Genomic DNA, 15106 nt, shown 5'->3' on the forward strand with positions numbered 1-15106 from the left:
TATTTTTATTATAACTATGTATAAATTATTTAAATAATTGGAGGAAGTCATCTGTATTAATATATGTTTTTTAAAAAATCCTGCCTGGTCTTCAAAGACCAGTTAAAATGCCAGTTCCTCTGAGGCTTTCCGGGCCTTCCTCTGTAGCGCTTTCCTCTGCGATAGTTCTCGCTCCACCCTGACCTGAACTGAGTTTAACTGTGGGCCTGTCTTCTCCTCTCTCTGGAGGGCGGGTTGCTTCTTGGCATCACCCTGGGGCCCGCCAAAGTGCCCGCTGCCGAGGGGTTCCTACACATTGTGGAACAGAAGACTGAGGCCAGGTAGAGCTCAAAGGCTCCAACTAGGCAAGTGGGACTACATCAGACTAAAAAAGCTTTTGCACAGCAAAGAGAACAATGGACGGAGCAGAAAGGCAAACTATAGAAGGGAGAAAAATGTGCAAAACGTACATTCTGTAAAAAATGCAACATCTGTGAAGCTCAGTAAAGCAAAGCGCATAAAATGCATATGAAAACATGCTCAGTGTCACGAATCACCAGGAAAATGCAAATCAAAACTACCATAAGATACCACATCACATCAGTTAGTATGACTGTTATTAAAAAAATTAACAAATGTTGGCAAGGATGTGAAGAACCTAGAACCTTGTTCGCAGTTGGTAGAAATGTAAAAAGGTGCACTGTTATAGAAAACAGTATGGCAGTGATAGGTCCTCCAAAAATTAAAATTAGAGCCTCCTTATGATCCAGCAATCCCACTTCTGGGTATTTACCCAAAAGACTTGAAATCAGGATCTCAAAGAAATATTTAGACTTCTCTGCTCATTGAGGCATTATTCACAATAGCCTTGATGTGGGAACAACCTAAATGTCCATCAATGGATGACTGGAGAAAGAAAATATTAGAGTGAAATATTATTCAACCTTAAAAAAAAAAAGGAAATCCTGTCATATATGATAACCTGGATGGACTTTGAAGACGTTATGTTAAGTGAAATAAGCCAGTCACAGAAGGAGAAATGCTGTATAATTCTACTTTTATGAAGTATCTGAAACAGTCAAACTCGGAGAAGCAGAGTGTCAAATGGTGGTTGCCAGGAGCTGGGGGAAGGGAAATGGAGACTTACTATTTAATGGGTATAAAGCTTCAGTTATACAAGATGAGTAAGTTCTAGAGATCTGTGTGCCTGCAGTTAACAATGCTGTATTGTGCACTTAAAAATTTAAGAGCGTAGATCTCATGTTAAACGTTCTTATCACAACAAAACATTTTTTTAAAGAATTTAAAGTTCCCCAGAGGTACCGACCTGGGTAAACTTGCCCTCAATTCTAACTTCAGCCCCTGCTATAGGGGTGCAGCTGGTTTCTCTTGTTTTGTTTTCTGGGTTCCATCCAGCCCTTCAGGAACCCCCAGTGAAGCAGAGCCCTTGGCACAGTCTGCAGCTTGGGCGTGACTATATGGGGTGTAGAAGCCTATGGATCGTCGCTGGGCCTTGGCCATGGCCTTGTTTGGGAAATGGGACCCTGGGACATCTCATGTTCTGGCTTCTGTCCAGAAAAAGTCTACAGATCTGTCTCATGCCCGTGACTATCAAACTATTCCAGGAAAAGGTCTTCTTAAAAAAAAAAAATGAGGCTGATCAGACACTTGCAATAAGCCTGAGACATCCCCAGACCTCACTGTCACAAGTGCTACAGAAAACAGACTTCACAGCCTTGGCCACACAGACACCTCTGAAATATTTACAAGGTTCCTGGCTTGCGAAACAGAGCTTTCCACTCGGGAGAAAGGAAAGGAGCATGGCGCGTGCAAAGTACCTACAACACATCACTCTACTCAGGGAGCTTTACTTTCATCATTGAAGCCTCACTGCTCAGTGAAGGAGCCGGCATTAGCCCCACTGGACTGGTTTGAAAACTGAGTGTCTGAGGCGGGACTGCGTGGTGGCTGAGAGCTGGGCTTCGGGGTCCGGCTGCGGACGGCCAGCTGTGGACAAGTCACTTAACCTCTCTAAGTCTCAGTTTTCTCATCTGTATAATGAAGATCCTAAGAGCACCTGCCTCTGTTTTCAGGACTGAATGAAGCATCAGTGTAGCATGCTTAGGTCAGTGCTTAGCATGTAAGTGCTCAATAAATGTTAGCTTTTACTATTGCTGCCCAGTCACATCCCCTGCTCTCCACTGTTCCCAGGTCTCTTTCCCCACCACTCCGTCCTTGGTTAAGAGTCGTCCTTTCACATTATTCTTCTGGGGATGGTCTGCCCCCTGCCAATGACCTCTTGGAGGTTAAAGGCTTTACCCAAGGACATAAATTTCTAATGGTGAGATCTTGAGCCTGGCAGCGGGGTGGCTAAGAGCAGAGGGCTGGAAAGGGAGTCCCTCAAACTCCAGTTCTTGGGCAGTTGTCTCCCCTGCCTGTGAATACAGCTGCTCTGCTTGGTTCAGCCTCCGGCCTCACACTGGGCTCGGCCGTCTTGGGATAAGCACAAAATTGGTGCCCATGTCTTCCTGCCTTTATCCATGGGCCGTTCTTGTCCCCTGAAGGGCCTCTCTTCCTACCCCTGCCACACTGTCCCTGTCTGTTGAATCCTACTCTTCTTCTGGATGCAGTGCAAAAGCTACCTCCCCCCCCCATTCTTTCTGATCTCCTAACCAAAGAGGACCACTCCTTTTACTCCAGTACTGGGGGACAGAGAGCTATAGCTCTATGACACCTGACATTCTAGAATTCTATGGTTCTTTGCAGGTGCTGGTTACAAGCTTCTGAACTACGATGACGATGGTGTCCATTCAGCACACAGTGGGTGCATTAAACTGTCATTTCCTTGAGGACGTGGATGGGTGTTCTGCATCTTTTTCTCCTGACACTTAGTACAGTGCTGGCGCATAGTAAGTTCTCGATAAGTGGTTCTGGATGGGTGTTCACAACAACAGCTCTCATTGTCAGCCTACCATGCCAGGCTCTGTGTCCATGTGTGAGCTCACGGAGTCCTCACAATCACCCTCAGAGACAGCCACTGAAAAGGAAGCGCTGCATGGCAGGGGTTTGCATCCTCTGTGTTTGCTGCTGTGTATACATCAATGCTTGGGAGGTAATAGGCTCTTGCTCAATAATGATTGAATGAGTAATTAGTGAATATCCGTTTTATAGATAGAGAAACGAAGCTCAGAAAGGTTTGTTAACTTGCCAAAGGTCACTAATCTAATAAGTGGCAAGATCACCCCTTTATACCCAGATGAACCTGATTCCAAAACCGGTGACCTTCACCACTGAACTCTACCAGGTGGAAGAGATGGGGTGGGGGCTGGAAGGATTGAGACACACAGTCCTGCCTTTATGGAGATTTCCACCTGGTGGAGAAGAGGAAGTGCACATACACACAGGACAACATGTGGTTGTAACTGAAGCTGTGACTGTTTCTGGAATCAGGGAGGGCAGATCCAACACCAAGACCCAGGGGAAGGGAATGACTGAAGGGCCAGGATACCCCTTGGAGGGCAGCACAGCAGGTGGGGCTTGAGGAGCCTGGACATCGACTCTGCACTTTGCTTCCCTGCCCCAGCTCCTAGCAAGAGCCCCGGAAAGGTGGGCTGGAAGTGAGGGAAGGGTAGGGGCCAGAGCGTGGTTCCACACCTTAAGCAATCCTGCAGCTAGGAAGAAGGGTGTTGACACTTGCCAAATACTTCGTGTCTCTGTGCTGTGGAGACTGTATCTGGACAGGCAGTGTGTCATAACGTGAAGGGAGAAGCAGGAATGGGAACCCTGAATAGAAGGGTTGTGCAACCAGGCCACTGCTGGCCAGTACAGGACGTCGGGTTCTTTGCTGTAGGGCTGCTGGGGCAGAGGGAGAGGTAGGAAAGGCCTACATGGATACCAGGGAGAGTCATGGGGGCCCGGGACCTGCTGGGCAATGACAGGCTTTGGAATTTTTGGAGGCAGCCATGGCTGAAGCACAGGCACCCTCAGGATGGTGCTCTGTGATGCCTGAGCTCAGCTGGGCCACCACCTGTGGCAGGAACCTGCCTACTGTGAGCCACCCAGGGCCCTAGCACCTGCCTCTGCCACTACCCCATCTGGCCTCAAACTCACAGGTACTCTCTCCACTGGGGAGAGGCAGTGGGTGGAGTTTGGTGGGGAACAGAGGCCGTGGAGCTTGGGCATGCAGGTCGGGGGCCGGGGGAGTATGGGACAGGTGCTCAGATAGCTCTGATTCTGCCCACTTAGGGCTCCTAAGAACCTCCCCATCCCTCCCCCATGCTCTAAGTGTAACTGACACACTTGTGGGCTGATGGACCCTGAGCTGCGGTCACATCCATGCTTCTCACCTTGGCTTGGCCTCTAGAATGTCATGTAACTTTGGGTAAGTCATCATCTTCGGCTGTTCGCTTCTGCAGCTGTAAACTGAGAAGCGTTTCCTCTATCCACGCCTTCGGTCTCTTCCTCTCCCTGGCACTTGCCCCAAACGCAGCTGGCTGGCAACCAGAGCAGAACGGCGGAGCGGGATGGGCCGCCACGGTATAAGCCTGAAAGGAAGAGGGAGGAAACCCTGTGGCCCACAACCTCCCGCACCCCCCAGAGGCAGCCGTCAAAACAGACTTCCAGTCATGGAATCCCTCCACCCTCACCACAGCCTGGTGGAGGTGTTGAAGGAAAGTTCTGGAAGTGGGGAAAGAACTTCCTTCTGACTCCTCCAGCCCCCAGCTGCTGCCTTGGGTCTGTTCTCCCTGCTCTTCTCTCCTTGGTCTCATTCTCCAGGGATGTCCCCCACTGACTTGTGGTTCAACTGCTGTTCACATACTGTTGACCAAGAAGTTCCGAACCCCCAAATCCAGTCCAGTCCCCTGTAGCCACACTGCTCACTGCCATGTGGCCCAGGGTCGGGCTGCAGGGTGGGATGGGAAGTGGAAGTCCCCTAAAACCTGGTGCACAGTGCCCCAGAGCTGTATAAGACCCTGTTGGGACCTCTCTTGGGAACATCAGGAGCCTCTAGCCAACTGCCTACAGGACATCTCGAAAGGCACCACAAACCCAACGTTTGGGCCCACGAGCATGTCAGCTCTTTCCTCCTTTCTAATAATGGCGCCATTCTCCCGGGGACTCAGCCCCCAAACCTCTGTCCCTCCTCACTCCTCTCAGCCTCTTCCTAAGTCCCATCGGTCCTGCCCCAAGCGGCCTGCCCTTCACCTTTTCTGCCCCTGGACCATTGGACCTGCTTTTAAACCATTAAACACACATAGAACATTTGTCATGCCTGGCTCTGTCTAATGCTTTACCAGTATGAACTCACAGCCTTCATGTTACAGATAAGGAAACAGAGGCACAAAGAAGCAAAGAGTCTGGCCAAGGGCCAGGATCAGAGCCCAGCAGCCTGCTCTAAAGTCTGAGCTATGAGCCTCTGTCACAAGAACTATCACAAAATCTCCACGCTCATCCTTGCACCTTCGATTGTGACCACAGGTGGCTCACAGGCTGGCCCTTCTTTCGTTCTTAAGAAAACACTGATGTGGCAAAAATTAGCACAGTAGTTTGGTCTTTCTGAAGCATGACTTTGAACATGTTACTCCTTGCTCAAAAAATCTTGAAATTCCCCCTACTGCCCCACCTTGTACAAACGGAATAAAGCCCATACCCAGGATAGGAATTCAAGGGTGTGACAACAAGTGTCGCTGGGAACCCCTTACTGTTCCTCTCAGGTGCCCCTTCCTCCAGCCGCCCTGTCACACTTGCTCCTGCCCCAGCACAGCAGGGAGTGGGCTCTGAATGGACCTTTCCTCCTCAGAGAAAGGCTGCGACGTCTGGCTCCTCTCTGAGCCACCAAAGGGCCTGTCACGGTGTGCCACACAGAGGTAGCCACGACACACATGATGAAAGAACATTAGTGAAACTGAGCTGCGGATGAGGGTGAAAATGAATTACTTCACCAAACAGCCAATACCATAAAAGCCAACAACAGGCACTATGTGAGACACTTTACAGACATTATCATTTCCTCGTATTCCACTCTACAATCTTTATGTCAGGACTATCGATATTCCTCATTTTACAAATGAGAAACTGAGGTTCTGAGAGGGGAACCAACTTGTCCAGAGCCATAGAGCTTTAGAGGAAGGAGGCTGGGATGGGGACCACGGCTGCTGGACTCCGAACGTGCTTTGCACCACCACACCCTGCTGCCTCCAGCGGCCGGAAGAGTGTCAGACAAATGCTCTAATATCTGGGTAACGTCCAAAGACCACGTAATGGGGACATATCAATGATAGCAAGGTAACAGAGTCGAACATCTGAGAAACATCATTGCATTGACAATGTCAAAATGTCTGAGGAATAGAAGGATTTTGTATAATGTTGTACTTTTGTCACCCAAACATTTATCAAGCACCTATTACTATTTTGACGCATGGGTGTAGAGCAATGACAAACACTCCCCCCCAAAAAACTTCTCTCATGTAGCTGAGGAGAAGGAGGGGGAGAGAAGGGAGAAACTACACAAAAAATATATGTCAGAGGTGACAATTGCCATAGAAACAAATTAAGCTGGGTTAAGGAAAAGGGACTGTCCAAGGCGCTGGTGGGGGTATGGTGGGGCTGTTACTACTTGTATAGGATCAGGAAGCCTTCCTAATAAGGTGCTATCTGAGAAGGGGCACGATGACAGTCAGGGAATGAGCCAAGCGGCCAACTCCAGGTGTCCAGGCAGAGCGCACAGCAAGTGCAAAGGCCCCGAACTAAGAGCATGCTCGGCCCAGTCAAGGAACAGCCAGGAGGTCCGTGTGACAGGAGCAGAAGGAACGGGGAGAGAAGGAGCAGGGGAGATACACAAACACAGGAAGACGCCGGGGCCTGCAGAGGGGCAGGCTCTGTGTAACACCACACACCTGGGTAGCAGTAACAGCTAGAAGGTAGCGAGTGTGCCCCCCACGCCTGGGACTCAGTCCTGCTCACACAAGCCCTGCTACAGACACGCTTCCTTAGCTTCTAATGGGGAGACAGATAAAGAAACCCCGCAGTGCTGTCAGGGTGAAACTACAGAAAAGAAGCATTGAACCCGGACTCGGGGCCAAGGAGGCTCCCTGGAGGAGACGGCACTTGATCTGTGAAACAGGAGAAGGAAAACATTCCAAAACACAGGTGCGGAGAGGGAGAGGGGGGGCAGGCTGGAGCCCGGGAGAGGCGGGGCAGGCTGGAGCCCGGGAGGGCCAGGCAGAGCTCGAGTAGCTGTGTACAGGGCTGGGGGCGGGGGGCCACAGGGGCAGCCTGTGGGAGCAGGGCTGGGAGAGGAAGAGAGGTGACAGGGATGGGGACAGGGTTATAGGGGCTGAGAAAGCCTCTGGACTGGGAGGCCTGGGCTTAAGTGTGTGTCGGGGAGAAGTTGGTGGTCCTGGAGTTGGGGACAAAGGGTGAGTGGAAGTGGAATAAGGCCTTCAGTAATTTACCTGCCCACCCAGGGCCCTGCTTTCTCACAGGGTATTAGGTGTGGTCTAGCTGGTTGCTGACAGGGAAGCAGAAAGTATGGGGCCACCCCGACCTGCACCAGGTCTTGGTTTCTCAGCCTGTCCTATGAGGTTCATAGTCTTCTCTCAGGCAGCTCTGTGAGTCTTCACGCTGAACCAGCCCAGGACACTCTGGTCGGGGGCACAACCTGTGTGACTGCTGCCACAGCCTGTGTGTCTTAGAGTCAGTCTAGGATGGACAGAGCTCCGCGGCCATCCTCCTTTCCGTTGGAGAGGCTGCAGCTCAGCCAAAGTCACACGGCCAGTGGGTGACTAAAATAGGACTCGAGCCCAGCTCTTGAGATTGCAAGCCCCACAGTAGCACTGCGGCAGCTCTGGAGAGCAGGGCCTGGTGACAGCCAAGTCCCAGGGACAGGCCTGGGAAACGGGTGGGGGAAGGCAGGGACGGGGTGGTGGATGCTGAGAGTGCAGGCAGGAAGGGAGCAGCACAGGGGGTGAGAGAGGCTGGACAGAACTAGAGGTGTCCCCAGACAGACCTGGTAAAAATGTCCCAACAAGGGTATAGAAAACGGAAGGTACATCTTCCCACACAGCCTCTCTGTGACAAGGCAGTGTGGGGCCTCTCATTCCCATTTCACAGGTGAGAAAACGGAGGCAAGGAGAGGTGCCCACTGCCCACCTGGCTGGCTCAAAGGCCCGTAGGAATTTAGAGCCCAGGGGCCCTGTTAGAAGCTGGGTAGGGTAGACGAGACGGCGTCGGAGACTTTTTCCAATCTACGTGGATGATGAAATAGAGGTGATGAGAGGGGCAATGGAGATGGAAGCACAAGTCAGGGCTGCATCCAAAGAGGGAGGGAAAAGAGGCAGAGGCACGGATCGAGCCTGTCAGTGGCAGAGGCGGTGGAGAGACGAGGCCCTGACACCCGGCTCCAGTTACGGGCAGGCGGCATCCGCGGGCCCCGGTGTCAGGGAGTCCCCGCGCCTCCTCCCGCCCTGAGTGGACCCGTCCACTGGGGCTGCTCCCCAGAGCGCGCGCTGGTCCCACGGGTGCGGGCAGAGGGCAGAGGCGGCTGGGGGAGGGGGCGGTGCACTGCCTCCTCCCCTCGGCTGGGCTCGCGAATCCGCAGGGGCCTCCTCTGCGGCCTCCCGGTCCGCACCAACCCCCCTCCCCTCTCCCCGCCGCGTCCCCTCCTCTCCCCGCGCCTGGATGGTACGTTCCGGTCCGCCTGGCCCGGCTGCGGTGGATGTTGCTAGAACCCACGCGGAGGAAGGAAGAGACGCAGGCAGGCTGCGGTGACCCAAGCGTCTGCTCCTGCCTCAGGGACCCCTTCCCCGAGAGACGGCACCATGACCCAGGGCAAGGTACCGGCATCTCCCCCGCCTGCACCATCCTCCATCCTCGGGCTTCCCGGCTCCCCGCCATCCTAAGCAGGCTCTCTGGACCACTATACGCATCCTCCCCTGGCTATTGTGGAAGGGTCCTCTGTGGTCCTTGCTGAAGTCAGAGGACCAAAAGGTCCATTTCAAGGGATGGGTCAGGGCCTCTTCCTGCCCACCAGGCTCACCTCTCCTCCCGTCCCCCTCTTCCACCTTGCTTTGACATCACAGAACCCTGCACAGACACCCGGCCCCCCTTCAGGAGTCAGCCTGGGTGTCCGTGTGTGTACGTGTGTACGTGTGTGTGTTCACCCTATCCAGCCTCCCCTTCTGGTCCAATCCCAACCTAGACATTAGCTCATCTTTCGTGCTCGCCACAGAGACACCCCCCCAACCCAACTCTCTCTTATTATTCCACATCTGGATACATCCCGATACATCCGCTATGGTTAGGGGGTTACTGTGGCAACCCTGCAAAAAGATGCTCTAATTTTTGTTTTGGTTTTGGCAGGGCATGGGACTCGAAGGGATCAGATAAAATGGATTTTTTTTTTCCCCTCCCAGTTCTAGGCCTAAAATGTAGGGGAAAGGCTGGGGCAAAGACTTGGCCGGCCCATTAGGGTTATGTAACTCAACAGCCTGTGGAATTATACAACCACCAGGGCCTGGGGCAAAGGAGGAGGATTCTCTGGCCTTCCATTTGGAGGTGCTGCTAAGGATTGAGCTGAGAAAACAGATGGAGACCTCCCTACACACCCCCTCTTTTTTCTGAGATGAGCCTCAGAGCCAATGGCAGCCTACCCTGGGCTCTCAGACCCTCCTCTCCCTGTTTTTAAGCTCATCAGGCCTCCAAATGATGTCATTGGGTGATGCCACCCCTGCCACTGGGTAGACCTCACTCGGGAATGCCGGATGTGTGTATGTGTATGGGGGGCAAGGCCAGGAGCCCCGGGGCGGAGAGGGCCAGCTTGGCTGAAGTTGGAGGTGACCCTCCTTTTCCCAGACACGGGCCCTGGGTCTGGGCGCAGAGGTCCCTGGTTCTGGAGGGCTGCAGTGGGTTTTCCTGGGCATGACCCTTCTGGTCTGGCTGATAGTGGAGGTTGGGGAGTGGGGGGAACAGGGGAACCAGGGCTCCAGTCCCACGGGCCTGAGGAGGCCTGTGGGGTACGCACCATGGTGAAGATGAGAGCTCCCCCCTCCTTGTCCTCCCCCTCCACTCTCCACCCCCCACCAAGCGCCTTGCTGACCTTGCTTCCTGTCCTGGGCTGAATGTATTACTCTTGCCCCCTCTGTCACTCACTCCCAACTTACTCTCAGGCTTTCCAGTGGTGGAACAGACCCTTCCAGTCCAGGAGTCCTCAGGGCTGAATGGGAGCAGAGGTCTGGCGCTTGCCCGGCTCTGGGCTGCCTCAGCTAGACGCGCCCTGCCAAGAAGGGCTCTGCAGCCTTCCTCAGTAGCCCTTCAGGCTTACTTAACACATTCTTTTTGGAAGCAGACCTAAAATCCCACTTTCTGAGCTCCAGGCCTTTTGTTGCGGTTTCAGTTTTCATACCACCCCTCCACCCCGAGCTGCCCTTCTCTGGCGGTGCCACCCAGACCTTCTCGGTTCATATCCTCTCTCCAAAGCTACATGTGTACACTGTGGGGCAGGTGACGCATCTGAGTGTCCATGGACTTGAGTTTTCAACCTGCCACAGGCCCATTTCCCTCTGGGCCTCAGTTACCTCATCTGTAGAGTGAAAGGGGCTGAATTAGATGCCCGTTTGGAGGAGAGGCTGAGATTCTAATAGAACAAGGCTAGAACAGGACCCTTGGCCGGGGCTCCTTGTCCTTCCTCCACCCTGCAGTCCCCGTTCCTCTCCCTCTGTTCTCCCTCCCCGCCCACCGCCACCCCGGCCTTCCATGTCCCTGCTCTCATCCCCGCGCTCCTTGGTCACCTCCAGCCCAGCAGGAGGAGGCCGGCGCCAGCGGATGGGGCTACCTGGGCTCTGCAGCCCAGTGGGCCACGGGTGGCTCTGTGACCTTGGAGGAGGCATTCTTCTCTCTGATCCCCATTTTAAAACAGAGGTGAAAATACAATTAGCAAGGTAGCAAGCAGGGAATTTAAATGAGAGAGCCTTACATTCAATAATACTTTTGAAGGCTCGCTGTGTGCCAGGCCCCTGCTTGGACCCCAGAGAAACAGTGGACCCATACAAACCCAGTCCTAGCTCTGGGAACAGCGACTGCTCCTGGGGGCGCTCCTGGGAACGTTCTCCTGTCCCAGCTCTTACCCCAGCTCCGGGGTGTGCCTGGCCAGCGCTGATGCCCCTGGGGCTCAGCGCTCCCATCTGTAAAACAGGGACATCCCCCCCTCACCGTTATTGGGGTATAAGAGACAAATAGAAATGGACTATATTGAAGGCATAAAATGTGATGTTTTATTATACACACATGTTGTAAAATGATCGCCACAGTCAAGCTGTTTAACATATCCATCACCTCACATAGCTCCCTCTTTTTTTGTGCCAGGAACACTTAGATCCACCCTCTCAGAGGATTTTACGTACACCGTGCAGTATTGTTAACTACAGTCACCATGGGTAGACCCCCAGAACTTTTTCATCTTGCATAATTGAAACTTTGTACCCTTTGACCAACATCTCCTCATTTCCCAAATCTTCCAACCCCTGGCAACCACTGTTCTACTGTGTGCTCTGTGAGTTTGACTTTTTTAGGAGTCTACACAGTGAGATCATGCAGTTTTTACCTTTCTGCATCTGGCTTATTTCACTTGGCATAATGTCCTCTAGGTTCATCAATGTTGTCATATATGGGAGGATTTCCTTTTTTTAGGGCTGAATAATATTCCATTGTATACATATACCACAAAAATAGGGAGATTCTTGTCTGTACCCCGACCCTTCCTAGTTCAGGTGACAAAGCACCCATAAAATTTCCGAAACTGAAGGGAAGACTTAGTGAAGAGGGCTTGGAAGGCACCCTTTCCCTGGTAACCGTCTCTCTCTGCCTCCACTCCACAGCTCTCTGTGGCTAACAAGGCCCCCAGCAGCGAGGGGCAGCAGCAGGCAAATGGCGAGAAGAAGGAGGCTCCAGCAGTGCCCTCGGCCCCGCCCTCGTACGAAGAGGCCACCTCTGGGGAGGGGCTGAAGGCAGGGGCCTTCCCCTCGGCCCCTCCAGCTGTGCCTCTCCACCCCAGCTGGGCCTATGTGGACCCTAGTAAGTCTCTCAGCTCCCGGAGGCTGGAGTGTCAGGGGGAGCGGTGGGCTCACATGGAAAACCCGGTAGGAGGAAATAGCCCAGAAAGAGATGCACTGCATGGCCGTTGTAAGATGCTCTGTTGTCAAAACTGGGGATTTGGAGGACTGTTCTGGGGGTAGGTCCAGGAGTGCTCCACGAAAAGGGAGACGTACAGTGTCTGCAGTCAGAGTGCTCCTGGGTAGGGACAAGGAGATTTTTTCAATTTGCCATGCTAGGGCAGAGGGGACCGATGCGGGGGCAAAAGGGGGCTAGTCTAGCAGGAAGGCGCAGAATGATGCTGCCGCAGGCCATGGCCTTGGCTGCGGGTGGCGCCCTGTGAGTTGGGGTGCAGCTTGTGTGCTTGCTAGCTGGTATGAAACCTTAGTGGGGACACATCACCATGGAGACCAGTGTTGGGGACCAGAGGCCTGAGGATCCATCTCACCCATCACTCTCCTGTCTCTCTTCCCTTCTCCAGGCCACTGCTGGGGGCACGGTGTGGGAAGGTGTGTGGGCGCCAGCCTCAGTGTCCCTCACAACCAGGCATAACTAATTCACAGGTGGACTCCCCCAGGCTCATGCCAGTACCTGGCAGACCAAGCATTGTAGCCGGTGGGAGCCCCTGCGTTAAGTTGAGCAGCTGTGGGAGCTTTGCCTCAGGGCTGGGAACATAGAGCTCTGCATGAGCTGTAAGGAAGAGCCCCCTCTCAAATCTTCCTCAGCCCCTTCAGGCTCCTCAGCAGCTCCTCAGTCCTCCTCCTTCACCTTGTCAACCCCCCGCCCCCAGCAGAATTCTGGAAGGGATCCCAGGGACAATGCTTCGGACAGCCTCTCCTTACAATGAGCGGTCACCAGGGTCCGCACTGCTCGCCACAGAGCCCCACACCTAAGCAGAGCTACTTCGCCACGACCAACTGGAAGGCCGGTGAAGGTCTGGTGTTTGTGGGAGCCCTTCTCACTGCCTCAGATACCCACAGGACTGCCTTCTCTCTTTTTCTCTCCCTCTCCATGGCCTGGCTATTCGGGCCTTGGTCGGGGGATGCAGAGAGACCATGAAGGAGCAGTAAAGGATAAGACAGTGAGGGTCGCCAGACCCCAGGTTTGCAATAGGTCTACCTCTCTCCCCCTTCCTCATTTCCCATATCTGGTTGCTAGGACTGGCTGCCTTTAAAGGCTTTTTCCAAGGAACTGTCAGGACAGGAAAGTAGGCCATTGCAGTCAACATGTGACAAACATTTGCTAAATGTGTACCAAGCACTGTGTCTGACACTGAACTAATTTCTGGGGATGCATCGATTTTCCCTCACAGAGCTGACTGCATAGAGAAGGAAAAAGACAACTACCATACGGTGAATCAGAGGCAGTGATAGAAGCCTAGGCAACTCACCTAGACTGCCTGACAATCAGGGAAGACTTCCTGGAGGAAGGGTCATCTGCTTTGAGTCCTGAAGGATAGCATGGGTTATCCTGGTAAAGAGGCAGACAAATGAGTTTTCAAGGCTGAAAGAATGGAATGCATAGAGGCCCAGGAGCAAGAGAACACATGGCTGAAAAAATAGTCAGGTGAAGAAAAGTAGGAGGAAATAACGTGCAGTGGGGCTGGAGGGCTCATGGGAGGCTGTGGAGGCTTTGTTAAGGAACTTGAACTGGAGTAAAAAGCAGTGGGGAGCCATCGGAGAGCTTGAAGCAGAACAGTGCCATGGTCAGCTTTGAAAAACCAAGACTGAGGCTATTACTGTGGACAGAAAGAACCTGGAGCACCGATGGAGACACAGAAGGAGAACAGGGTGGACACACGTGAGGCCTCAGCAATGGCCTAGACGAGGGGTGCAAGGGAGAGGGTGGCGGTGTCCCCATCAGGCACAGAGAGGCATGGGCTTTCACTTTTATCTCATTTCCTCCTCATGAGGTGGGTATCACCCACCCGTTTCACAGACGGGACTTGGAGAAGGCTGGTGATGTGCTCAGGGTCGCACAGCTAGTCAGTCCTAGAGGAGGGGCCGCACATCGGTCTGTGTGACTGTGGAGCCCGAGGTCTTCTGAAAGCCCGAGCTCTGGGACCAGCCCACAAAACTTCCCTCCCGCCCACACCCCTCTGCCTGCCTTGTCCTGGCCCTCTTCCCCTGCCAGTCTTCCCTCAGCCCTGGGTCCCAGCCGTGGCAGCGGCAGGTTCTCCCGTCGGACTAGTACCCAGTTCCCACCCCAAGGGCTTCAGACCAAGCTGGGTTCAGGGCCTTTGACCCAGGGATGTGCCAGGAAAGTCCTGGGATTATATCTGTCCCTCTGGTTCTTTGCCACGAGGGAGTCCGAATGTCCAGGGAGGCGATGGGGGACACCAGAGGGAAGGGTCACATTTGTTTGGCAGAGTTTAGTGCCCAGGGAGCCCCAGCCAGGGTGGCGGGAAGGGGAAAGGATGACAGTTCATTCTCAGGACTCAGGACAGGAAAGATGAGAAGCAACTGGGGAGAGAGAGCAGGAGGGGGAGGGGGAGGTTTGAGAATGGGGCTGGAGAGAAAGGCTTCGGCTGGTCCAGAGAGCCAGCTGGACAAAGGCGGCCGTTGCGGGCAGTGTTTCTGTGCGCTGGGGCCCTCATGGCCCTCCCCTGCCCACGCAGGCAGCAGCTCCAGCTATGACAGCGGTTTCCCCACCGGAGACCATGAGCTCTTCACAACCTTCAGTTGGGATGACCAGAAAGTTCGCCGAGTCTTCATCCGAAAGGTAATTGCCCCTCCCCTGCTCCCCAGAACTGGGGGGCTGGGTGCGGGGGACCCTTTGGAAAGCCCTGGCCCAGCCGTGGCTCTGGCCACAATCTCCCCTTCTCTTGTGATGCCCGCTGACGGCTCCTGTTGGGAAGTGCTTCCTTAGGTTTCACGCCCCCCCCCCCGCCCCCCGCCCCGCTGCCTGCTCCTCCTAAGCACATTGTCTCTTCTCTCCAGATACTGGGGGTAGGGAGGCCCTTAGCCTGTGGATGTGGGCCCTGGAACGTCTTAACTCCCCTTTTACTTTGTCCTGGATCCCTTCCAGTGACCCTCAAGAA

General features: G+C 53.7%; 1 protein-coding gene across 1 annotated transcript in view; it reads left to right on the forward strand.

Moving 5' to 3' along the window:
• Positions 1-8676: 8676 nt before the first annotated feature.
• The window catches only part of FAIM2 (Fas apoptotic inhibitory molecule 2), a 28040-nt gene continuing 21610 nt past the window's right edge, over positions 8677-15106 (forward strand). The window contains exons 1-3 of the mRNA XM_054590849.1: positions 8677-8813; positions 11853-12048; positions 14684-14787. Coding sequence (XP_054446824.1) covers positions 8799-8813; positions 11853-12048; positions 14684-14787 — 315 coding nt within the window. The 5' untranslated portion in view covers positions 8677-8798. The remainder of the gene's footprint in view (positions 8814-11852; positions 12049-14683; positions 14788-15106) is intronic.

The sequence above is a fragment of the Pteronotus mesoamericanus genome, unplaced genomic scaffold, assembly GCF_021234165.1.
Source record: "Pteronotus mesoamericanus isolate MK-2021 breed Mesoamerican mustached bat unplaced genomic scaffold, CSHL_Meso_final scaffold_21, whole genome shotgun sequence".
Lineage (NCBI taxonomy): Eukaryota > Metazoa > Chordata > Mammalia > Chiroptera > Mormoopidae > Pteronotus > Pteronotus mesoamericanus.